At 36.5% G+C, this 26305-nt stretch overlaps 2 protein-coding genes across 3 annotated transcripts; one reads left to right on the forward strand and one right to left on the reverse strand.

The window, feature by feature from the left end:
• The first annotated feature begins 1010 nt into the window (after window positions 1-1010).
• LOC104250082 (protein ANTAGONIST OF LIKE HETEROCHROMATIN PROTEIN 1) lies at window positions 1011-6788 on the forward strand. Of its 2 annotated transcripts, none has more exons than XM_070147680.1 (4): window positions 1011-1294; window positions 2711-4853; window positions 5120-5169; window positions 6703-6788. In XM_070147680.1, the coding sequence occupies exons 1-2, from the start codon at window positions 1129-1131 to the stop codon at window positions 3757-3759; spliced, it is 1215 nt and encodes a 404-aa protein (XP_070003781.1). In that variant the 5' UTR covers window positions 1011-1128; the 3' UTR covers window positions 3760-4853; window positions 5120-5169; window positions 6703-6788. The 2 variants fall into 2 exon arrangements, with proteins under 2 accessions (XP_070003781.1, XP_009804927.1); XM_009806625.2 differs by lacking the exon at window positions 6703-6788 and adding an exon at window positions 5806-6147.
• LOC104250081 (sulfate transporter 3.1-like) lies at window positions 5163-15133 on the reverse strand. The gene is made up of 12 exons (XM_009806624.2): window positions 14626-15133; window positions 13829-14036; window positions 13429-13600; window positions 12796-12861; window positions 12099-12212; window positions 10766-10882; window positions 7745-7871; window positions 6728-7014; window positions 6424-6614; window positions 6254-6339; window positions 6035-6111; window positions 5163-5583 (listed from the first exon to the last, which is right to left on the reverse strand). The coding sequence occupies exons 1-12, from the start codon at window positions 14975-14977 to the stop codon at window positions 5392-5394; spliced, it is 1989 nt and encodes a 662-aa protein (XP_009804926.1). The 5' UTR covers window positions 14978-15133; the 3' UTR covers window positions 5163-5391.
• Between the last annotated feature and the right edge of the window lie 11172 nt (window positions 15134-26305).

The raw sequence follows: 26305 nt of genomic DNA on the forward strand, positions 1-26305 counted from the left end.
ATATTACCCTCCCCGGACCCCACTTGTGGGATTATACTGGGTCGTTGTTGTTGTTGTATTTGGGTTACTCCATTGGAATCCTGGATGTTTTTGTGCCATGGGACTACCGAATGGATAACTGGTTCTATACCCAATAATATTTACTTGTTCTTCATTTTGCGTTGAAGCTTGACACTCATGATTGAGATGATTGCCTCCACAAACGTCACAATTCTCATGTTGAGATGATGATTGAGTATTTACTTATCTACAAATTATCTACAATTTGCGTATATTATTTCTACTCAGTTATATACAACTACAATATAATACCACTTAAATACAATTTTTATACAATGTTGTTTAACTTTCATACAATAGTTAAATGAATAAAAGAAAAATAAATAAACAACAATCTATAATTTTTCTATAATTTCTGCAATATAATGTATGTCATGTCTTCTCCTTCGAGTTTTAATATGAAATTCAGCCAAAACCAAGTCTAATCTTCACCAAAACCCCTCAAAATTGAGATATAAACTCCAAACTATATTCCCAATTATTTTCAACAACACCCAATACAAACAAATAATGATTTTTGAAAACCCAAATTTGAATTCAAAGCTTCAAAGCTTTTTAATGGCTGTCAATGGTGGAATTGCTGCTCTCTTTTCCTTTGCTTTATATTACTGAAATTTAGGATTAAGAGATAGAGAGAAACGTAGAGAGAATTCTCAATTGTTTGCAACAACATCCAATCCAAACAAACAGCGTATGAAAATTCCTTTCTCTATAAAAATAAATTCCAATCAAACAACGTATGAAAATTCCAATCCAAACAAACAACATATGAAAATATACAGAGAATATTTAATTTCCTAATATTAACATACCTAAATAAGGAAGCTTAAAGCTATAATAATTTCTTATTTAATGAATTATCTATATTTTGTAAAAATAATATTAATATGACGGGTAATATGGAAACTATTCCTTTCTCACAATAAAAGGGCCCATTAGAAGTAACCCACCTCTTTTAGAGAACCTAAAAAAAATCAGTAACCTTGACCAACAACGAGGAAGAGATTTGCATTTTACCGGCTGGTGTCCCTTCGAAGCTTTCCCGGGTAATAGTTAACACATCGGTGGATGGCTCCATTAAAGAAATCGAAGAAGACGAAGAAAGATTCAAAGAAGTTTAAGAAAATCAAACACAAAAACAAGAAAAACATTAGCATTGTTCCTGTTGAGAACAAAGGAAGTAGTGAATGCGATTGGTGGGATAGTTTCTGGCACAAGAACTCACTAACCCCAGGTCCCTTTACTTCTCTCTGCATTTACCCAACTGTAATTTTTTGTTATTTTGCCATATTGTAGCTGAAATCGGCAAATTTACTTGTATTTGAAACCCATTTAGCTTCAAATACTGTTGAAAAATTCACTATAGCTGTGTTAAACTTTACTTAGAACTCGATCGGGGTGTTGGTAAATGTCAAGCTTGGAGCTTTAAGCCTAGTTCCTTTAAATTTGGTGCATTATTTTAACCCCTTTTATGTGAAATTCACAAAGCATAATAGGACCAAACCTGGAAGAGGGTTGCTGTAGGTTAAAGGGTAGTGTGCAATTACAAAACCCAGTACCTGCGCTGGTGGGTGTTAGTAGGTACTCAGCGGAGTAGTCGATGTTCACCCAAGCTGGCGCGGACACCACCACCACCACCAACCCAGTATAATCCCATAAAGGAGGGTAGTGTGTACGCAGTCCTGAGGTAGAAAAATTGTTTCCGATAGACCCTCGGCACAAGAAGATGAAAAACGACAATATAGTAATAACAACAACATAACCACGAAGATAGTACGAACGAGCTAAGAATCTAAAAGTATACCTGGAAAAGCAATATCAATAATCAGTGCAGTAACAAGGTCCTAGAAAATAGTACGAGCACAACATGTACCACTAGCATACTAAAGCATGACACTGACCGACTAGACTTACACACAAAACGAGTAGAAAACGCTCACTACCTACTAACCTACAACCCTAATGCTTTCCCTCCATACCTTCCTATCAAGGGCCATGTCCTCGGTGAGTGGCGCGGACACCAACGTCTTAAAAAAAGAGTAGTGTGTAAAATAGTATGATGATTCCTATAGTCGAGTCCAACTAGTTTGGAACTAAGACGTACTTGATTGATTTACTGCATTTTATCTCTGGATTCTTGAAGTATACTTGAAGTCAACCCTCTCACACTAGGAAGAAAAAACATTTTACTCATGAAGACTGTGTGTTGGAAAGGTACTCTTCTTCTTGGAGCTTTAGCGTAATTTATTCTACAATTCAAAATAGTAAAATCCCGAGCTGTTGATACATAGTTGACCCAGAACTTTTACATTGACATTTTTTGTGGCAGAAGCTGTTATAGTTAGGATATTTAAGCTAGTAATTCTTAGGTTTGTAATATGATTGTTATCATTGGTATGATATGAAGGTTTTCCCCACTAGATTGACCCTAATCTCCTCAAGAAGGCATGACTATGAAGTGTTTTTAATATCTTCCTAGATTGCCGTTGTCTTCATTTTGACGTTGTCCGCATGAAAATTTTATGTAACAATTATTCACGGTCCCTGTCTTACTCTGTTCTTTTTGCGTCATTTTGCAATTTGTTCTTTTTCTTTTTTAGTGTCTACAATGCAGGGATTAACTCACAACTATACCTATTATATTCTGTAGGTTGTGGTGTGCCTTGTGATGAAGAGGATGGTTTCAAGTACTTCTTCCGTGTTTCAAAGAAGACTTTTGATTACATATGTTCGCTTGTAAGGGAGGACCTTATCTCAAGACCTCCTTCAGGTTTGATAAACATTGAGGGAAGGCTTCTTAGCGTTGAGAAGCAAGTTGCAATTGCATTGAGAAGATTGGCTTCCGGTGAATCCCAAGTTTCAGTTGGAGCATCATTTGGTGTCGGGCAGTCCACTGTGTCTCAGGTTACCTGGAGATTCATTGAGGCGTTGGAAGAACGTGCAAAGCACCACCTTAAATGGCCAGAACCTAGTAAGATGGAGATAATCAAGTCTGAATTTGAACAATTATTTGGATTACCTAACTGTTGTGGAGCAATTGATGAAACCCACATCATAATGACTCTTCCTGCAGTTCAAACCTCAGATGATTGGTGTGATCATGAAAACAATTACAGCATGCTTTTGCAAGGTATCGTCGACAGCGAGATGCGTTTTCTAGATATTGTGACGGGATGGCCGGGGGGCATGACCACTTCGAGACTGTTAAAGTTCTGTGGATTTTACAAACTCTGTGAAAGTGGTGATCGTTTAAACGGAAATGTCAAAGTGGTTGAAGGAGAAGAACTTAGAGAATACATTATAGGAGGTTTTGGTTACCCTCTTCTTCCGTGGCTTATTACACCTTATGAAGGTGACAACCTATCAGATGCCATGTCGGATTTCAATGCATTGCATGAGACTGCAAGTTCAGTTGCGATGAAAGCTTTTGCGCTATTGAAGGGAGGTTGGAGAATCCTTAATAAGGTTATGTGGAGACCTGATAAACAGAAACTCCCTAGTATCATCCTCGTGTGTTGTTTACTTCATAATATCATCATTGATTGTGGAGACAGATTGCATCCTGATGTTGCGTTATCTGGTCATCATGACCCAGGATATGAGGGACAGAGCTGCAAGCAGATTGAATCAACAGGGAGATTAATGAGGGACAAATTAACTAAACACCTACAGGTTACCAAAAAAGAAGGCTCGATGTAGATGATCAGCTAACATTGAGTGGTGTAACCTAACTGCAGATATTGTTTAAATTTTTTAGAGATGAGACAAAGCAGTCCACGATCTTTTGCAAGTTACAGGTTTTGAGTGGAACCAAAAAGGAAAGAAACAGAGTAACTTGTAAGGATGAGTTGTGCGTTTTATGGCACTTGTTTAAAATCAAGAAGACTCGCTTGGTGCGTTTTGAAGAACCAATTATTGACGTGCTACCTTGGCACTTGTTTAAAATCAAGAAGACTCGCTTGGTGCGTTTTGAAGAACCAATTATTGACGTGCTACCTGAACCTGATATTTACTCTCCAAAAATTATTGGTAGATTCAATATAAGGCTCTGGTAACACATCCATACTTGGTTCTTGAAAATGAACCGAGCGAGTCTTCTTGAGTTTTTTGGATGAGTTTTCACTATTGTCATTCGAAACCCTCTTCCCACTACTAGTACCTGAAATTGTCTTTGATGAACGTGCCCCATCTGTTTGGACATCACTGGTCCTTCTTGCTCCCCCTGGCACAGATGGACGGAAATTAGGATTGGCACTGTAATTGACATAGCCAAATATCTCTCTCAACATTTTATGATGTAAAAGCCTTTTCTTTCTAAACAGCTTCTTACCACCATGGTCCTGTGAAAGACAATAAATCGAGGACCTTAACTAGAGTGAAAAGCTTAGCTTTAACAAACTTACCAAGTAAAGATCTTCCCACAACTCATCCTTACAAGTTACTCTCTTGTTTTTTTCTTTCTGTTCCATTCGCAATCACTAACTTGCAGAAGATCGGTGAGCTGCTTTCTCTCATCTCTTAGCAAGATCCTAAATGTTGAAGATATTCTCACTCTCAAAAAGTTGCATTGGCATTGGGGATTCTACTTGGTGATTTCTTGCTACTATTAGCAGAGCATCTCTTCCCCTAGGAAAAAGAGGGCCTCTTCAAAAAGCTTTGTTTCAGGCCATGTTGAAGATAAAAACGGAGTTCAGGTGCAAAATCTTTCTGTATGTAGAAGAGGGTACTTCATGGTCCTGGAGTATATGTGATGACTTACGATTCATACCTAAACTGTTTAACATGTCATTTAGGTAAACTCTCTCTACATTATTCTAATCATCACTTGTTTTCTTTTTCGTTGTGACATTTTAGCCTGTCCTAGATCATCTTTATTAAAGTGGTACTTGAATCAACTGTCAGTAATAACTCGTTAGTATGGTGAAGGGGCTAAATGCTTAATCTTTAACGGACTACTGCATGTTTTTCTGGAAAAGGTTAAAGGGATAGAGGGAAAGAAAAGGTCTTCCCGAAATAATTATTGTCAACAGTATGTACCTCAATGTACTTCTATTTGCAGGTAAACAAAATTTTCTGGCGAACTTGAGATGAGAAGCAATTAGTACACAGGTAACATTCATTCTTTTATTAATTAGAGTACATTAATTTTACAAAAGGTGGAGAGAAATAAAGCCACTTTCGGGTTTTTCCAAGGAATAGTACTGCAGTAGAATCTGGCTTCTTTAAGCCAATATGTTATGCTGCATCTTTACAAATTAGATGCACACATGAACCACTACAACACTGTTCAATAATACTACTAATAAAATAGACCAATCAATTAATTTCAAGTCAAACGTTGTTGCTCCATTTTTGGGATGCCTCATCTGTTGTAGATTTTGGTTTGCAGGAATGAAGCATGAAATTGCATGCTCCCACAGCTTCCCCTACTGTTAGAAAGATCCATTCTTGTCCTAATGTCTCAATAAATTTGGACTTGTTCAACTTTTTCATCACCTCTGCTCCTGGATTTGCCAACACAAGCTGCATTGCCACAAAAAAAAAAAAAAAAAAAAACCACCATATGTTACACAAGTTTAACTTCTATACACTGACTGGCCATAAAAAGCAGGATTAGTAATCTGAAAAATAAGGCAAGTTACCTGCTATAATAAGTTATAAAACACTGATCGTTGGAATTTTTTTTACAGTACTTTTAGTGTATGTAATTTAAATCCTATCTTATAGATGTACTTTATGGTGCAGTCTGTCTTTATAACTTGGAATGACAACAACAATAACATACCCAGCATAATTTGGGGAGGGTAATATGTACGCAGACCTTATCCCTACCTTGCCTGTAAAGGTAGAGAGGCTATTTTTTGGATACCCTCGGCCCAAGGACAAAATGAAAAGGAGCAGTATCAACTAGCAGTAACATCAGTGATATAGTGAAATTGTTTCGAAGAAAGAAATTGGAAAACAAGAGCCCAACCTTGTAATCTCTTCTATCAAGATTTTTCTTGACTTCTTCAAGCATGCTAATTCCACTTGTATCGATATTTCCCACAGCTGCCAATCAAAGAATTTTAGCTGTCAATGCTCAAACTCAGTCTTATATGTTCTTGTGCTACGTTTAAATGTTTTTATTGTTATTTTCAAAAAATAAACTGAGTGATGAAAGAAATTATAGAGACTGCATAAATTAACTAACCTCCCATATCAAGTATAACATACTGCAATGTTGTTTCTCCTGAAGATTTTAACTTGTCTTCCTCTTCGTCAATCCACCTTGAGATCCTATAACAAGAATTGAGTTAACCATAATTAGTCGAGGTGTCTGCAAACTGATATAGACACTACAGTTATCAAAATACTAATTACCGTTCTCTTAAATAGCTAGAATTAGCGAAGTAAATAGGGGCTCCAATGTCAAGAATGAGAACGCCTGGAACGTTGTTTGTATTTGGGTAATGCTCAACATTTCTGTATATCATAGAATCTGGGATATTACCAAGTACTAACGTCCTTGGCCTTGCTATAAAAAGTAACACCCTTAGCAACGATAATCCTACCTGCATTTCCATTAAACAACATTTTTATAAGTCAAACCATATAATTATCGGTCAAATTTGATACTGTAATTTTTTTTTACACTGTTAGTGCATAGAACATAAGGGATACTTACGGCTAAGACTAAGCCAATCTCAATGTTGGCAAAGACAACGCCAATGTAAGCACTGATGCAGACCAAGAAGTCGAATTTGTCGACATGCCAGAGATGAATGGCTGCATTATAATCAATGAGGCCGAGCATGGCGGAGATGATAATGGAGGACAGGACGACGAGGGGAGTGAAGTGGAACAATGGCGTTAGCAACAACAATGTCACCATCACTGCCAACGCCATGACAATGTTTGATACTGCAGTTTTGCATCCTGCGTTAAAGTTCACTGCTGATCGCGAGAATGGCCCTGCAGTATAAATAATTTTTACACTATCAGTATATTTTTACTTCTTATTATAGGTTAACTGTCTTATTTTTCAAGTTTCTAATGCCACATATTGTGGACAGTTGTATGTAATTATTTTTTAGGTAATGTAGTAGTGTTAGTCTTTTCGAAAACACTGACCTATTCACATTTGCTCTTTTAAAACTTATTTGACTAAACTACTCCATAAATTTACGTTTAATGTAATGTTAATTTGCTAAAAACTTGAAATGTCCTTATTGTCAATTCCTCATTCTTTCTTATTTTCATTTTTTTTTTATCGACAAGGAATTATCAATAACATAATACCCCTTTATTTACACATAATACGACTCAAACTCGTTACACTTTGTTGAAAATATATGCATTTCATCAACCTAGCCAACCCCACTCTTTTCTTACCTTCCACCCCTCCATTTTTTAGTATTTTCCTTCCCATATAATATAGTATAATTACGTTTCCTCTTTTCCAGTCTCTATCCCATTAATTTTAAGCTTTTCTTTCTCTCTTTCTCTCTTTTTTTTTTTTGCTTTTTCTTTTTCTTCTTTTATTGTTAGTAGGTATGCGGAGACATACAATCACGTGGTATGGGCCCAAATGGGAAATGAGAGTAATCCACATCAACTTTCGGCCCATAAAGGAAATAAAAGAGAAAAGAGAAATAATAACCAAGTCAAATATGATATACTATAGTAGTATGTAGGAACGTACCAGTAGTGAGGTAGCAGGAGGTGCAGGAGCCAACAATATTCATCATTCCAAAAGCAATCATCTCTTTGTTTCCATCTATATGGTAATTCTTGAACATTGCAAAACTTCTCCCTACTGCTATTCCTTCCTGTCCATATCAATAAATTAAGGATTTAATTTTAGTGCAGTGTGTTATAGAGAGTTTCAAATCCACTAAAAAAATTCTTTGCCACATAATGCAATTATAAGTATACGAAATACACTTATTGTCTATAATCTTGTAAGTTTACAGTGTCATTGAAAGTTGCCTTCAAAGTTCATACACAATTTTATAGAATTTTGATTCATACATGTGACAAGGAGTTATGTACACTGATATTGTATAAAATGTTATACTATCATTGCAATTTTACTAATCTATATATCTATAAAAGAGGGGATAGAAGAGATGACTTGGCACTTCTCTAAAGCCAAGAATCATATTTATTTATTTTCTCAAATTTTTGGGGCCTTTTCATACTTTCTCAATTTTTACTTTATTTATTTTGCTTTAAAAAGCCCAAAAGTCGTGTCTCTTCATGTCAATTAATAAAAGAAACTGTCAAATGAATGGATGTTACCGTTTCAGCCATCCATATTCCTCATTTATGGAGCCTCGCAATCACTGCAGTTTATAAATAACAAATATAGTTGTGCAACAATTCAAAATGTGTAAAAAGAAATTGTCTTTTACTAAAGGTTACACATCACGTCAGATCGATATACACATGCTTCCAACAATGGCTTCTCAGCCAAGTTTATTCCCTTATCCTCAGTCTACTCATATTACTTCTCCACTTCTCCTTTCCATTAAAAGATGTACGTTGGCTTGATTCCCAAAAGGAGAAACAAAGCAACTACTTTAGTGCTGGAAGAAACAGAAACTCATTGAGATGGGAAGAATTTCAAAGTGGTGCTTTTGAAGAATGGAAATAACGTAACGCCCAGCAGAGCATGAACGTAAAGAATATGGTTTGGAAAATGAGCTTTCACATTCCTACTTTAAATGGTTGCATGAAAATAAAGTTTTCAAATTTTCTCTTAATATGGTTCTTCTTTTTGGCTTCTTTCTTTCCATCTAAATTTCTCGGATATGGACTTACTCTATCTTTTTAAGGGACTCTTTAATCTTTGATCTCTACAAAAGTTCAGTTTTTCAAAGCACACTCATAATTATATTACATAATGATTCTTACGTTATTTATATTTATATATTCTTGTAAGGGAATGACACTAATATCTGTAGTGAGTATTTTTATATATAATATGATTTTCTTGAAAATGAAGTTAATTTCAGTGAGCAATTCTGCTTTATTGCAGTTGTATTTTGAAACGTATAATAAATGCATACAACTTACTTGTGTATTACTATATAATTATGAAGGTTTTGTGCTTCGTATGCCTCATTACAAAGTAAAAATGAGGTTATAGTATTTAAAAAAAAGAGTTCATTCAGAGATATGCAGTGATACGAACATTTGTATACTTTATTTCTTTTTTATTTCTTTTCCATATCAATTTTCTATATATGTATGTTTTCTTCTGTCCAAAAGGAAGAGTGAAATGATTGTAATAATGACAATAGGTGGCAATTAAAATTGCCCCAAAAATTTTTGCTGAATATATTCGAAAATGAAATGATTGCATTTATGATTGTTCGGAGGAGCTATTTCAGGAAAAAAGAGAATCTATTATTGTTTCGCAGAAAATTAAGAGGAAGCAAAAGAGGAATTGACTTGATTATTTTACAAAAAGTAACATTTTCAAAAGTTCTAGATGAAGTAGTGGTTAGTGGGTGAAAATGTAGAAAAGAACAAAAAGAGGGAAGAAATGAACAAGAAAGGAAGGAAGAGAGAACAAGGAAATAAAGAACAATGGAGAAACCTTTCGCAAAATAATATTCGACTCTCTAATTAAGGATTTAAACAATACATATATCAAATGAGTAGAAGAAAAATTATTTCGCCAAGATATATTTATCTAGATAAATATATATGTATATTAAACAACAAAGTAAACTAACCATTGTACAATTTAAATAATTAACCGCAGTTCTAAAAAGTAAAATATTATAAACTAAGAAAAAATATTTGAAAAACATCTGCGTCGTGCACACACACGTGTGTGTATATATATAAAATCAACCTTGAGGATGATTCTTTGTAATTTTTGCTCTAGGGGTTACCTCAAGAGTAGACCATGACTTCCTAAATTATATTTATCTATTTTTGGTTGTTTATTTGATCAGATTGAATTTAGTTTTATTATAAAATCACAAAATTTATTATAGTTCTTTTATATAATCGCGCGAAGCGCGGCCAAATTCTCTAGTGATTTATATATCGTCGCCAAAGAAGTCCCAATAAGCATCCAATTATGATATAGTTACAAATTAATGACTTTCTCCGTTCAATTTTATTAGTTGTCCACTTTTAACGTTGTACTTTCTTTAAGAAAAAAATAATTAAAATATGTGTTCTACTATTTTACCTATAATAATTATAGCATTTCAAAAAATCTGGAAAAATAATTTGGGGAATGAGCAGTTAATGATATGAAAAGTAAAGAGCAACCCAGTGCACTAAATTCTCGTATGCGCGGGGTCCGGGTAAGGCCCGGAACACAAGGGTCTATCGTACCAACTTTACCCTACATTTCTGCAAGAAGCTATTTTCGCGGCTCGAACCCGTGACCTCCTAATCACATTGAAAAAAAAGATTGTCTTTCTCTTTCTTTGCTAAACGGACAAGTAAAAATGAAATTATACTTTATAGTGGACAAGTAAAAATGAAGGGACGAAGAAATAAATATAAGTTCTGTACTCTAATATTGTATTCAAAGCGGTGAACATTATCAAGATCCGTCCATGCACACATGTTTTGTATGCTTGTTCTTGAAATTGTAAAAAAAAAGAACATTAGCTAGAGAAAAGTAATGCAAGTAGCAGGAATTGCAGCAGAAAGAGGACAAAGGTTGAGATTGGAAAGCAGATCGAGTGCTTACAGCAAGAGAAATGACACCCGTGACTATTCCTGTTTTGATAGCAGTTGTCATATAGGCCGACCCAAATGACAGATCCATTATTGACGGAGGATTTAACCCTTTCTTCAGCTCCCCTATCTGTTCCAATTTTTCATTCACATAATTATAAGAATCCAATGATTGATGGATAATATAAAGCATCCACAATTATCACAACAATCTCTCCTAAGATACAACCATCTTCTGCATACGACTTTACTTATGTGTACTAAAGGGCAATCCGGTGCACAAAGTAATCACGCGTTCTCGCAAGGTTCGGGAAAGGGCCGCATCTTAATGGGTTATTGATGCAGACAATCTACTCTGATATAAATATTAATGAATGATTTTATAATTCGAACCCGTGATCTATAGGTCATACGCGCACTGACAGTGTAAGAAAAATTATGCGCTAAACTTAGCTTGTTGAGTATGCATGTGACATGCTTTATGTTTTGAGGTTACAAATCTAAGTTGTTATGGATAGTTGCCTATAGTTATTTTTGTAGTAATTAAATGCGGTGAAAATTCTTTTATACTGTGTAGGTCTAAACTATTCACAAAAGTCTTGTTATGCTAAAGTTCTCATAGCACTACTACTTTTTTTTCCGTGACCGACAAAGTACGTATAACACAAATAAAAACTTTTTTTCATTTCACCTTCGTTGTCTTGTTTGTCTTTAAGTGTCAACTTGACCCAAATTTTATTAAGACAAATGAAGCTATCAATCAAAAGTGTCTCTTTAAAATTCACCAATAAGGAATATGAACAGCTAATAAACGTAGAATATCATGGATAACCAATTTTGGCACTAGTAGGTTGTTTGTCCCTGTCTGGTGACGTTGTTATTTGTTCCATACTTTTTATTGATGGTGCTGATATATTCTTTTTTCGTCTTCTTGAGCCGAGTGTCTTTCGGAATAGCCTCTCTACCTCATAGCGGTAGGGTAAAGTCTGCGTACACACTATACTCCCCAGACCTTATTAGTGAGATTTTACTGGACCGTTATTGTTGCCGTTGTTTGCCCAAACAAACATCTAGGGTACTTAAACCGCAAGTTACTAGATAGGAGTATATAGTATGTCTAAAAAGAGAATTCAATGGGTAGAAATATGAGATTGTTGGAGCTAGGTAGGATTTATGTTCTTATACTGTAGTAAACTAGTAGGAGTAATTCAGAAGTTGAATGAAGTCCTTGAATTTAAGAGCTTAAGCTAACACGCGAATTTAACTTCTATATTAGTAAGATGAAAAATAAGACAGTTTACTTGCTATAATAGATTAAATTTACTATTAATGAATTTTTTTCTTACCACTGCAACACCGTGTTTTTCAGCGTGGGTGAGATAAACAAGAATAGTTCCCAATATGACGGACGTCAATGGCGCCATTGCTGAAATCCAAAACAGCTTCGGTCTCTTTTGGCTCTGCATGCATGCATATATTAGCAACTTTTTTAAACTACACTCTCTCTATTCTTTCTATAAAAGTTGTAGAATACTACTAGTAGTTTTCTATTAACAAAATATAAAAGTTAATTTTCTTTTCTCACGAGAAAAATATATAAATTTTCCCTCTGACGAGCAGAAATGGAGCTAGCTTATTCTCGTAGGATGGGCCGGACCCAATCACTTTTACTTAAATATTATATTTATATTAGAATTTTTTTAAATAAGTATAAATATCTAATTACGAACTCAGTAATAATATCGATTATGTGATAAATCCATAATTCATAAACTTTAAATAGAAGACATTGCTTTAATTTGTTGGCATTTTCGGAGTGGGGTAGGTTAAATCGAGGAGCAAAGTCAATATCAGTCCATAATAATTTCGAAAGAGTAAGAAATTAACAAAAGTTGAGGTTAGGTATGAAATTATTTGAGGAAAGATAGGAAAGCTTAATTGAGCATTATAAGTCTAAAGGGTATCCACTTTTGATAGTAGACTGCTTTTGACTTGTGGATACTATTCGCATTTCAAAAGGTCAAAGTCAGTGTGTATACTTACAAAAAATTTTGCCATCATCAGGTAGAAAAGGAAACAAAATCCTAGCACCGCACTTTCCCATCGCCACTGCAGTTATTTTAACCAATTAACCATCATTAGAGTATATTTAAAGAAAGTAACAAATATAAGTACTCGGAGTAATAAACAAACAAATAAATCAAAAGGGATAAAAGTGTGTAACTAAATCCAAAAATTTTACTCTTCAATAATAACTTTAGTTCAACTCAATCTCATGATTTGTACACTATACAAGTTTTTTCCACGGGCTAAAAAGGGGTGGAGAAAACGAAACGAACCAAAAAAGTAAAATGTAAAAAAATAAAATAATAATAAAGTTTAGCATCAGAAAGTTACTATTACAAACAAAAAAAACATTTCTCTTCAAACTTTAACCGAAAAAGGAACAAATTAAGAATCAATCAGTAACTGAAAAATATTTACCATCTATTCTGTCGAAAAGAATGGGAGCTTTCACTAGATTTAAATTTATTTATACTATATGTATAGTTTTACTAGCTATAACAGGTTACTTAAGGTGTTACTATAATTTATGTAGGTTAACAAAGCATACTTGTTACAGAATATTATTTAATAGATTTTCAAGTAACTTGATAGAGTAAAAAAAAAAATTACCTGGTGAATTTGGGTAAAGACAGAACGCAAGACAGAGACAACATCTGTAGCATGTGTAAAATGTTCAAGACCAAGTATTCCCTTTAGCTGCTGTAGTATCACCACTGTAGCTGCTCCTCCCATAAATCCTACTATGGTTGCATGTGATAGAAAATCCACAATAAATCCCAGCCTACAAAATTAATTAACCATAAATTAATTAAGCTCAAACTGAGACAGCCCGGTGTAAAAGCCATTCCGCGTTCATGCCGGATTCGGGAAAAGGCCGCATTCCAAGGAGTGTGACGTAGACAGCTTACCCTAAAGTAATGCACTGCTGCTTGCTTCTTCGGCTCAAACTATTTTAGTATAAGCGATATTGTAAACTAAGAACGTACTAACAAGAAATAGAGACAATGACCTGAAAAATCCAAGAGCTAATTCAAATAGTCCAGCGAAGAATGTGGCAGTAAACGCAAGATGAAGATACAGTGCTGGATTCTCAGTTGCATTTACTTCATTTCCTATCATAGAAGCCATTAGAAGCGATCCAACAGCAACTGTGCCCACTGCCAAATCTCTTGAACTGCCCATTATTGCATAAACTAAAGGTGGAACAAAGCTTGAATCTGCAAAACACAAAAATAGCGAATCCAGGATTTAAATTAGATGAATTCAACCTTTAGATTCTTATTATTAAACATATTTCATTTTTGAAATTTTACGTTCAAACTTCAATATCTTTTTAAATTTTAGTGTTTTTCACTTTAGTTAACGGTGCAGTTGCTTGAGCTGAGGGTCTACGGGAAACAACCTCACTACCTTCAAGCTAGAGGTAAGGTCACGCCACCTTCCCCAGACCCCACTTGCAGGACTATATTGGGTTTCTTGTTGTTGTTAACGGTGCAGTTGCTTGAGCCAAAAGTCTATGGGAAACAACCTCACTACCTTCAAGCTAAGGGTAAGGTCTACGTATATGCTACCCTCCCCAGACCCCACTTGTGAACTATACTTGGTTTCTTGTTGTTGTTAACGGTGCAGTTGAACCCGTTAACTATATATATGCAACATCGGCTACTGCAAAAACTACTAAAGATATGAGTTGCTGTGTTTAAGGTTTTGAACTGTGTATATACACATCATTTGTTTTAGATGAAATGATCGCATGTACACTTCAACATGATATGAGAGTTGACTGAATAAATTATCAAGACTTACATAGTCCAAGAATAGGTGGCAAGTTGGCAAGTTTTGCATAGCTTATTCCCTGAGGAATAGCAAGACTAGCTATGGTAATTCCAGCAATAAGATCAGATTTGAAGAACCCAAAATTGTAACGAGAACCCCATTCAAAAATTGGAAAGAAATACTGCACACCAAGTATGAATTTTCTAAGGGGTGTTTGGTTCTTGAATTGCCTAAGGGGATCATCTGGAAATAAAGTTTCTTTCACTGTATTCTTTAGTGATTTGAAAAAAGGCTGTGGTGGTGGGATTTCCACTCTATGTATGCCTATGCCTGTGCTCTCTCCATTCATTATTGATGGGTACTCATAATCTGCATTACCCATTCTGATAATATATAGTCTACTTTTATTTGTAGGATAGTATTTTTTTCTACTCAAAATCAAGAATCTGACGCAGAGATTATATATCCTGTGGATAAAGACTTCTGAAAACTCTGAAGGTAAAGCTTTGAAAGAAGGAATATTGGTTGGGCTGGCTTGGACTGAAGGTGGGGTGCTTTATATAGGAGTATGTAGAAGGAGTGTTCGACACTTTTTTGAGTGCGGTGGAGGGGTAACGGGGACCAATTACATTCTTGATTGATTTCTATCATTATCTATCTTTATATAAATTAAAAAGTTATAGTATATAGTTGCTTCTGCTATCATTATAGTTTTACATGTGAAAGTATGTTAATATTTATTCCTATCATAGATTAATCCTTATTGTAGGAACTTGTAATTTTTGTATGTGTTAGAGTTCTTGGGATTAATGGTATACAAACTTTTCACGTCATTAAGTTGTTGACCTACAATAACATAACGAGTTCGATCTGGGCAAGGGCATCTCGATATACAAAGTATTTTGTGTTCACGTATGGTTTGGGAACATGCCGCATCTACAAGGAGTGTAATGTAGATAAATTACCCTAACACAAGTATTAGGACTGCTTCTACGGTTCGAACTCAAGACCGTAGGGCACATGGAAATAATTTTGTTGTTGCTCCGAGGCTTTCCTTTTGGTATCCTGACAAATTTTTACCTACTATTTCCCATGAAATTTAATTAATAGCGTAAAATATTCTCTAGATTGTTAATGTATTTAACATATGATCCTAACCTTAGAAGTGATCTGGTATAAATAAATTATACTACATTATAGTGCATACTCATAATTGAACTCTTTTTCTATTTAAAATTAACTACCACAAAGTCGGTGTTCAAACTTTACCAGCTGTTTTTTCCCTCGTCTCCCTCTTTAACACCAGGAAGCAAAGTGCTGATAGACCACGCATTTTTAAAAAAAAATATTTAATGATGTGGGCTTTAGCTATAAGCTTGAATTCTAATATACTCTCAGCTTGACATTTGGTTATTACATCATTGGCTGGGTTTTTTTTTTTTTTTTTTTATTATTGTAGATATTTTTTCCTTTTAACGGACCATGATCATATATTTCAGTTCAGCGTGTTTATGATGTTGGGCAGGATCTTTTTACATAATTAATCAGGTGATACATTTAATTGAACCTGTACCTGACTAAATAAAAGATTCTTTTTTAAATTCCGGATTCAATAGCACCATTTTGTTTTCAGCACATGGTGATATTTCTGGAAAAGAGGGCAGCCACGGACTCTAAGTTTGACTCCAAGAATTCAAACTACAAAAAGTTCCACCTTTAGCATAGTTTGTGGGATCAAGTGTTGTTCCTATTAATTAAGATCCTAATCGAGTTTAACTTTTATACACGGCCAGGATAAAAGTATTTTAGTATTATCATTTATCATGTTATTTGAAAAGTAATTATAGGTAATAATTTATAATAAGTAAAATTTGTAATATAAAAAATAAATGTAAATAACTTTCTATAACACTATTACTAAATAGTGTAGTGAGATGGATAAGATCCAACTTAATTCTTAACTAAAATTTTTAGATCCTGAGTCCTTGGAATAGGTAAACTCTTGGTTGGGAATGTGCTTCCTTCTTTAATTGATTCCTATGTGATGCGAGTCCAAATTAGCAGGACCAATGTGTTTCTGATACTTGAATAAACAAAAGAAAAAAAAATATTCTTTTTATATATAACATGTTAAATTACACTAATAACAAAAAGAAAAAAAGACCTTCTATGTGTAGTTTAATGCCCCTAAGGACTAACTAATCATGACAGATCAAACTACCACAAGCTATCTATATGAAAAAGGCAAAGTTGGGTAACACAATAAGTATCTAGTTCAAAGCGACCAATAGTAACTAGTAAGATGGAAATTCCTTAAATAGTTAGTTTGTAAACCACGCCAATTGTTGCACACGGGTCAATTAATTTTAGGGAAATGAAAGAGAAAAAGATAATAGTGACTAACGTAGAAAATATCGATCATATCCACTTGTATTACCAAAATCAATTCAAAATTCTTTTCGTAGAACTTATAGTTGTGATTGCCAATTTCTCCATTGACCTCACCGTTATATATACCAACACGTTTTCATGCAAATACCTGCAATGCACATAACATGAATCATTGCCAGCATGTAGCGGTGGAGCCGAAATTTTAACTAAGAGAATCAAAATATAAATAAACACACAAGAAAATTAAGGGGAATCAACGTATAGTATATACATATAAAATTAAGAATTTAACATATTTATACGGTATAATTTTCCAATGAAGGAGTATCAATTGACTCCCCTTGCTAATGAGTGGCTCCGCCACTGCCACTGCCACCGTGATACGTTATAAACCATGACTTTCTGTAAATGGTACAGGGGGTTGATAATCCCAACATACAATTTTTCAACAATCATGTCATAGTAAATTAAACCACACGTCTGGCTCTAATATTGTTCCAAGTAATAAGTAGGGATGGCAATGAGCGGTGCCGGTGCCGGGGCGAGGTAGTGTAGGTTTAAACACATGCGGAACGGCGCGAATTTAAACATATGCGGTTGCGGGACGGGGCGGGTCAAAAGAAAAAAATTTAAAATTTATGCGGGTGCGGTGCAGGTTTAAAAACTTCATCAAAGAAGGAAACTTAATTTTTTTAACTTTCTGAAAATGAAATTGACTCCACATGATATATTGAAACAAAATAAAGTTTCATATCGTTTGAACTTTAATTTTGAACCTAGTACTTGCACGTCAAGTTTTTATTCCTTTATGACAAGTTTTGATAATGTTACTATTAATCAATTATAAATCTATTTTATTAATCAAAGTGTTATCATGTATTTTGCTCAAAGACAAGAGTTGTGACTACTGATTAACAAAAAGAAAAATATCTATTAATTTATCTTGGCATAAATTTTTTGTATTTCTAACAAAAGCTTGAATAGGATAAATTAACGTAAATATTTTTATCAAATATAAAAAGTTAAAAAAAAAGAGGTATTATGATATCAAAGATTTTTGTTAAGTACTTCTATTGCATATGTGCAAGATTTAATTCTCTTAAGTATGTTATCTTCTTCTTTCCATAATTGAGTCTTTCGTAATCTTTAGAATTAAAAATATTTACGAGTACATATAGTAAAGTATAAAAACAAAATTCAGCTAAAAGATTAAAAACAATAATTAAAACTAACAAATTGAAAAAAAAAAATAGCTTCTTATGCGGAGCGGTTAGACACACGTGTGGATGCGAGGCTGGTGAATGCGGGTGCAATGGCTATGCAGGTGGGGACGAGGTAGGGCGGATTGAAATTTTGTGGGTTAAGAGAAAATCCGACCCACACCGCTGACCATCCCTACAAGTAAGGCTTTTGCCTTAAGACCCCAAATTTTCGGGAGCCCTATTTTTTAGAAATAATAGATTTATAGATATTTAAAAAGTAATATTTAGTACTTTTCATACATAAGTAAAGTTTTTCTATCACAATTGCCTCAGATTAACAATGTCTCAAGACTGATTAAATGAGTTGGCTATATTATCAATTAAAAAAGAATTATTACAGGAAAATGATTATAAAAAAATTATTAACAACTTTGCATCTCGAAAAAAAAAATCAACTTCAAATACAAATATATATCATAACTTTCTTTTAAAATTTCGCCCTCACATTAAACTTTGGCTTTAGGCCACATATGTGTTTGAGCCGCCCCTAGTAAACCATGCGGATTAGAACTTTAAATTTGACATAATAATATAACAACAATAACTACTACTACATATCCGGTTGATTTCACAAGTTAGGTCTGGAGATGATGGGTGTACGCTGATCTTATCCCTGCTTTGCATAAGGAAAAGAAATTGTTTCAATGTGACACAATAATGTAGCAGCGAAATAACCTGAAGGATTTGCTTTCGAAGGTAAACGGGACACAAAGGCATGTGTCATGACCCAAAACCCAACTTGTCGTGATGGCGCCTATGGTGGTATTGGGCAAGCCGTCATTTACGAATAACTCTAACACTTTTAACAAAAATGGATTTAAAGAAGTTTAAATAGAAACTTCTCATAAACAGGATAGAAAAATCCAAAATACAACGCGGAAAACTCCCAAATCGGGCTGTTACAGAATATATGAGCATCTAATATCACAAGCCTGGAATACACTATCTATGATAGTCCTACACTAAATACAATAAAAGGAAAGATAGGGAAGGAGAAACAAGGTCTGCGAACACACGACAACTACCTAGGAATCTCCCAGAAGACCAACTGTGCGAAGAAATCAACACTCACCGTATCCGAAAATACCTGGATTTGCACATGAAGTGAAAGGTGTAGTGATAACTAGGGATTATGATGCATTTTACACTCCTTCTTACTTGAGTTTTGATTAGAATTGAGTACAAAATAGTCCCAAAGGCTCACAAGTTGTGCTTGATTGCAGGTTTGATCAACAAGGTGACAAGGTGTAAAAAACAGCTCAAAAAGGAGTAAAACTTGCACAAGTACCAAGACAAGACCAAGCTTAGTCAAATAGGACCAGTGCGGCCGCACACCATTCTGTGCGATCCGCAAAGATGAAGTTCAGAGACTATGCTTTTCAGGTTACCAGGCAATGCGACCGCAAAGGGTTTTATGCGGTTCGTATTGGGTTCATTGCGGCCGCACTCGATTTCGTGCGGTCCGCATTGCGCACGATCAGAGAGTTGCTAGTTTGGATGCTGAAGCCCAATACGGTCTGCGGTCTATTTTGTGCAGACCGCAATAGGATCTACCGTGGCCGCACTCGACTTTGTGCGGTCCGCAAAGCCCGAGTTTAGAGAGCAGATGATTGAAGCCCAGAGCCTTAGTGCGGCCGCACTGCATTTCGTACGGTCCGTACTAGCCCCGCAGAGGTATTTTTGTCCATAATTTTTAGCTTAGTATAAATAGCTTCTTTTTCCATTTTTAGGTCATGAGATAATTTTATACGTAGAGCTGCGCTCGTGACTGCTTCTCTTTTACCATTTTGAGTAATTTTAGCTTAATTTCAATATTGAATCTTCAAGTTTTAATTAGCAATTAATTACTATGAGTTTTTCTTCGTCTATTGCTTTGTTTTTTTCTCTAATTATGAGTAGCTAAACCCATTATCTAGGGTTGTGGCTCAATCCTAGTGTGAGTAATTGATGGGTCTTGTGTTTTGATGCTTGATTGTCTATGGGTGTTTGATATTTGGGCTAATTTAGGGTTTTAATGTTGAATTAGTGGTTGCAAACACTAGTTTATGCCTAGTAGACTTTGGCTCTTCTTGAGAAAGAGAGCCTAAGTCCATGAAATTAGTCCAACAAGGAATTGGGGCGTATTCAAGAGATTGATTGCCCCAATTAAAGGGTTAAACCTAGAGATAGTAATACCCAACTTGAACCTTGATTGCTCGCACAAATTTGCATATCCAATTGGTCTTGAGAAAGTCAATTCGGGCAAAATCACTCGAACTACTAAGAGGTATAGAGTGAGTAGAATCGTGCAATGGTTATATCATACTCCCCAAATGTGTCAATCTAGCTTTAGACTCAAGAATCCGTTAATTGATCACCTAGGAGAAAGTCATTACCCTAGTGCCTTTTATCTAATTGAACAACTTACAATAGTTTAATCTTAGCTTTACTTGGTCTAATTTAGCATTGTATTATTATAAAATTAGAATTAAATTCAAAATCAAAAATGTTTAGAAGTACAATTAGGAACAAATACACAACTCCATTTTAGATAGAAACTCAACTCCAATATCTAGCTCCCTGTGGAAATTGATCCCGACCTTAATCGGGTAAAAGCTGTTTTGACCTCTCTCGCTACTCTATAGTAGTGCAGGGTTGGCTGCGATCACTTTTTGGTGCCGTTGCCGGGGAGCTAACAGTTTTGGCTATCTATCTAAATAGTTTTGTGTATTATTCTTCTTTCCTTCTACGTTACTAATTTATTTGTGTCACAACTTCAGCTACAAAATGGCAGTAAATGCTAATGACCCTCTTGGAAATGTGATTGCGGGGGAGGAGGTAGATGATGTCAGAGATGATGAGGTGCATATTGTACCTCAAGGACAACATAGAGGCCGCCAAGCCAATACTAATTCCAATGACAATATTCTAGACCCTCCTCTGCCACATCCAAGAGTGGCTCCTAGAGTGCTTCTGAACCAAGGCTATGCAAGTGCTATTGTCCCATCCCAAATCCGGGCGAGCAATTTTCAAATGACTAATATGATGCTGACATTGCTGGAGCAGTGTGGGTATTTCACGGGCGTTGCCAATCAAAATGCTTACAAACATCTCAAGGGGTTCGTGTATACCTATTGGGGGAGCAAGCAAACTAATGTGTCCGAGGATGCACTTCGGTTAAGACTCTTCCCATTCTCACTTCGAGGGAAGGCATTGGATTGGCTCGAGCGACTTCCCAACCATTCCATCACTACTTGGGATGAATTGGCGGACAAGTTCATTGCAAAAAATTTCTCACCAGGGCATATGGCAGCATTGAGAGATGAGATCTTGGCTTTCAAGCAGGAACCCACCGAACCTTTGCATGAGATTTGGGAGCGTTATAGAACAATGGTGAAGGAATGCCCCAACAATGATATGACTGAGCCGATGATCCAACAGACCTTCTACCGGAGCATTAATACAACAAACAAGTGCATAGTGAACCAACTTTCTGGGGGCAACTTTATGAAGCTGTCTTATGATGAGGCTTGTGAAATTCTTGACGAGATGGCTGACACTTCTTCCGCTTGGCAAAGTAGAGCCAATGTGCCACAGGGTGACCCCATAGTCACTCATTTGCACAAGGAGTTACATGATCATGGGCAGGCTATAACCGAGTTGACAACTACTCTGAACCAACTAGCAAAGGCACAGTTGCAATAAGTTCAAAATCCTTGCCAAGTGAATGCTGTGGTGGGTGTCAACATGCTAGTCAACAAAAGAAGATAAAGAGGTCAACAAAATCAAGAGAATTCAGAGCAGTTTGACAATGATTATGGTGGATTTCAAGATGATGGTTATGATGGACAAAATGAAGAGGTGCAATATGTGAAAAATTATCAAGGCCAAAGGGGCAATCCTTCCAACCAACAACAATGGAGACCCCAAGGTAATTGAGGAAATCAACAACAATAAAGCAATGGTAATTGGGGGAAAACAACCAAAACTCCACCTGGGGGAATCAGAACAACAATCAAAACAATCAGGGCAATTGGAATGGGAACAATAACAACTAGGGTGGTAACAACAATCAAGGTGGGTGGAGTAATGTAAACCAAGGAAACCGGGGGCAAGACGTTCAAATGCCCCCAATGTACCAACAACCGAACAATCCGCCCCCATTTCCATCCCAAGGTCCTATTTCTTCCAATAATAACATGGGGAGAATTGAAATAATGTTTGAACAGATGATGAAAAAGAGTGCAGATTCCAATAATCAGTTGTCTTCCCACAACATTTCCATTAGAAATTTGGAGGTTCAGTTAGGCCAAATCTCTCAGTCCTTGAATACTCGTCCTAAGGGTGCTCTACCAAGTGATATAGTAGTAAACCCGAAGGGTGGGAACAATCATGTTACGGCGGCAACTACAAGGAGTGGACGAGGCGGTGATGTGAATACCTCCAAACAAAAGCGAATTTTGAGTGATAATGTTTGAGTTGTAAGAAGATGAAGTTCCTTTGGTAGTTGAAAATCTGATTGATGATAATGTGAATGAAGAAGTGAGGATTGATATTCAAGATGCTGAGATGGAAACTCAAAATGACGTGAACCCGTCTAGGGAACACGTAATAGACATGCCGGAGCCGGTTGTGCCTAAAGCCAAGGCTCATTTGCCAAGGCCACCTCTACCTTATCCTCAAAGGCTCGCGAAACAGAACAATGAGAATCCGTTTAAAAAATTCATTGACATGATGAAGAGCTTATTCATTAATGTGCCTTTGGTGGAGGCTCTTGAACAAATGCCGGGCTATGCTAAATTCATGAAGGACTTGGTGACAAAGAAGAGATCTATGGATTGTGAAACTATAAAGATGACCCACCAAGTTAGTGCAACAGTGCATTCAATGGCCCCAAAGATTGAAGATCCCGATGCTTTCACCATTCCTTGCACCATTGGGAGTGCGGACTTTGCTAAGGCTCTATATGATTTGGGGGCTAGTATCAACTTGATGCCCTACTCAGTTTTCAAGACTTTGGGTATTGGGCAACCAAGGCCGACGGATAGAACGATAAAGAGACCATTGGGTGTTATTGATAATGTGCTTGTCCGGATGGACAAATTTATCTTGCCAGCTGACTTTGTGATCTTAGATTGTGAGGTGGATTATAAATTTCCTATCATATTAGGGAGACCTTTCCTTGCTACTGGGAAGTCCTTAGTTGATGTTAAAGCAGGGGAACTCACTTTCCGGGTGGGTGATGAAAAAGTAGTCTTTTATGTGTGCAAGTCAATGAAGCATCCCAATAGATCCGAGGTGTGCTCTTTTGTGAACCTTGTCACGGCAGTGATAGTTGATGATACCAGTGCAATGATCAATGTGGAGGACCCTCTAGAGGCCATTTTGTTAAATCTTGATGTCAATGATGATGAGGGCCGAGTGGAGTGTGTGAATGCTTTACATGGGATGGGCTCTTACTCTTATGAGCCTAGAAAAAACCTTGAGAATAGGAAGACTCCACCAATAAAACCTTCAATTGAGGAGCTTCCAGTGTTGGAGTTGAAACCGTTGCCTCCACACCTCAGGTATGAGTTCTTAGGCCCTAGTTCTACTTTGCCAGTTATTTTTTCCTCTTGTCTTACTAACATGCATGTTGATGCTACATTGGCGGTGCTTTAAAAGCAGAAAAAGGCAATTGGATGGACTTTAGCTGATATTCAAGGGATTAGCCCCGCATTCTGTATGCACAAGCTTATTCTGGAAGATGATGCAAAGCCCTCCTTGGAACATTAATGGAGGTTGAACGAAGCAATGCAAGAAGTTGTGAAAAAGGAGGTAATCAAGTGGTTGGATGCCGGGGTTGTGTACCCCATCTTTGATAGCGCTTGGACTTCGCCGGTGCAATGTGTACCGAAGAAGGGTGGCATGACGTGGTTGCAAATTCACAAAATGAGTTGATTCCTACCAGAACCGTCATCGGTTGGAGGGTATGCATGGACTACTGCAAGTTGAATAAAGTGACCCGTAAGGATCACTTTCCATTGCCTTTTCTTGATCAAATGTTAGACTGACTTGCTGGGCGTGCCTTCTACTGTTTCTTGGATGGGTATTCTGGGTACAACCAAATCTTGATTGCTCCGGAAGATCAGGAGAAGACCATATTCACCTGTCTATATGACACCTTTCCTTTTCTCGGATTCCTTTTGGGTTGTGTAATGCACCAGCTACATTTCAGCAGTGTATGATGGCCATTTTCATCGATATGGTGAAAGACATTTTTGAGGTGTTCATGGATGACTTTAGTGTTGTGGGTGATTCATTTGATGAGTGGTTGAAGAATCTTGATAGAGTTTTGGATCGTTGTGAAGAAACCAATCTTGTTCTTAATAGGGAGAAATGCCACTTGATGGTGGAAGAGGGCATGATTCTTGGGCATAAAATTTCAAAGCATGGTATTGAGGTAGACAAAGCAAAAATTGATGTGATTTCAAGGCTCCCTCCCCTACCTCTGTCAAGGGAGTTAGAAGTTTTCTTGGGCATGCGGGGTTCTACCGGAGATTTATCAAAGACTTTTCGAAGGTAGTGAACCCCTTATGCAAGTTATTGGAAAAAAGATGTCAAGTTCATGTTTGATGAAAAATGTATGCAAGCCTTTGAACTTCTCAAGCATAAGTTGACCACCACTCCTATCATTACCGCACCTAATTGGAGCTTGCCCTTTGAGCTCATGTGTGATGCGAGCGATGTTGTAGTTGGGGCGGTTTTGGGTCAAAGAGTGAACAAAATATTTCATCTGGTGTACTATTCGAGCAAGACAATGAATGATTCTCAAGTGAACTACACGGTGACTGAGAAAGAACTTTTGGCTATTGTGTTCGAAATGGAGAAATTTTGGCCGTATCTCATGGGTGCCAAGGTCATAATTCATACCGACTATGCCGCACTCCAGTACTTGATGACGAAGAAGGATTCCAAAGCTAGACTGATGCGATGGGTCTTGTTACTTCAAGAATTTGATTTGGAGATTGTGGACCGGAAGGGTAGTGAAAACCAAGTGGCGGACCACTTGTCCCGCTTGGAGGAGGAGGGGAGGCCTCGTGATGGCCTAAAGATCAATGATTTATTTCCCGACGAACAACTCCTTTCGGTGTCGATGAATAGGATGCCATGGTTTGTAGATGTTGCTAATTTCCTTATGACTGGTATAATCCCGTACTTGTTCAAGATTTGCATAGATGGTGTGATCCGAAGGTGTGTCCCGGAGGAAGAGAAATTGAGTATCTTGGAGGCTTGTCATTCCTCTCCCTATGGTGGCCATCATGGCGTGGCGAGGACGGCTTCCAAAGTTCTTAATTGCGGGTTTTATTGGCCAACTTTGTACAAAGATGCAAGTGAACTTGTGAAGAGGTGTGAAGAATGTCAAAGAGCGGGTGGAATTTTGAATAAAGATGAGATGCCTCTCAAGACCATTCTTGAGGTTGATATTTTTTATGTATGAGGCATTGACTTTATGGGACCGTTTGTTAGATCGTGTGGGAACGCATACATTCTTGTGGCGGTTGACTATGTTTCAAAGTGGGTTGAAGTCGTGGCTTTGCCCAACAATGAGGCTCGGAGTGTTGTTACATTTCTTAAGAAGAGCATTTTTACAAGGTTTGGCACTCCTTGTGCAATCATAAGTGATGGGGGGTCTCATTTTTGCAATAGAGCTTTTGACACTTTGCTTGCAAAGTATGGTGTCAACCACAAGGTTTCTACTCCCTATCATCCTCAAGAGAGTGGCCAAGTTGAAGTCTCAAACAGGGAAATCAAGAGCATATTGTCAAAGACGGTCAATGCAAATAGGACTGATTAGTCAAAGAAGTTGGATGATGCTCTATGGGCTTATAGAACTGCTTGCAAGACTTCAATTGGTATGCCTCTGTATTGGTTGGTGTTTGGAAAAGTTTTCCATCTACCGATTGAGTTAGAGCACAAAGCCATGTGGGCTTTGAGAAAGCTAAATCTTGAATGGCATGTGGCAGCAAATCTTCGTGTGGAGCAGCTTAATGAACTTGATGAATTTCGATTTCATGCCTACTCTAGTTCTTCCTTGT

This window comes from Nicotiana sylvestris, chromosome 6 (assembly GCF_000393655.2).
Source record: "Nicotiana sylvestris chromosome 6, ASM39365v2, whole genome shotgun sequence".
NCBI lineage: Eukaryota > Viridiplantae > Streptophyta > Magnoliopsida > Solanales > Solanaceae > Nicotiana > Nicotiana sylvestris.

What these genes read in the sequence shown, in the direction of transcription:
- LOC104250081 (XM_009806624.2), bottom strand. Translation starts at nt 14,977, where the DNA reads ATGGGTAATGCAGATTATGAGTACCCATCAATAATGAATGGAGAGAGC. An exon ending in CGGGTGTCATTTCTCTTGCT is followed by an intron (nt 7,872 to 10,765) that starts GTAAGCACTCGA and finishes TGATATGGACAG; the next exon opens with GAAGGAATAGCAGTAGGGAG. An exon ending in TCTAGCTATTTAAGAGAACG is followed by an intron (nt 6,340 to 6,423) that starts GTAATTAGTATT and finishes TTCTTGTTATAG; the next exon opens with GATCTCAAGGTGGATTGACG.
- LOC104250082 (XM_070147680.1), top strand. Translation starts at nt 1,129, where the DNA reads ATGGCTCCATTAAAGAAATCGAAGAAGACGAAGAAAGATTCAAAGAAG. An exon ending in CAAGAACTCACTAACCCCAG is followed by an intron (nt 1,295 to 2,710) that starts GTCCCTTTACTT and finishes TATATTCTGTAG; the next exon opens with GTTGTGGTGTGCCTTGTGAT.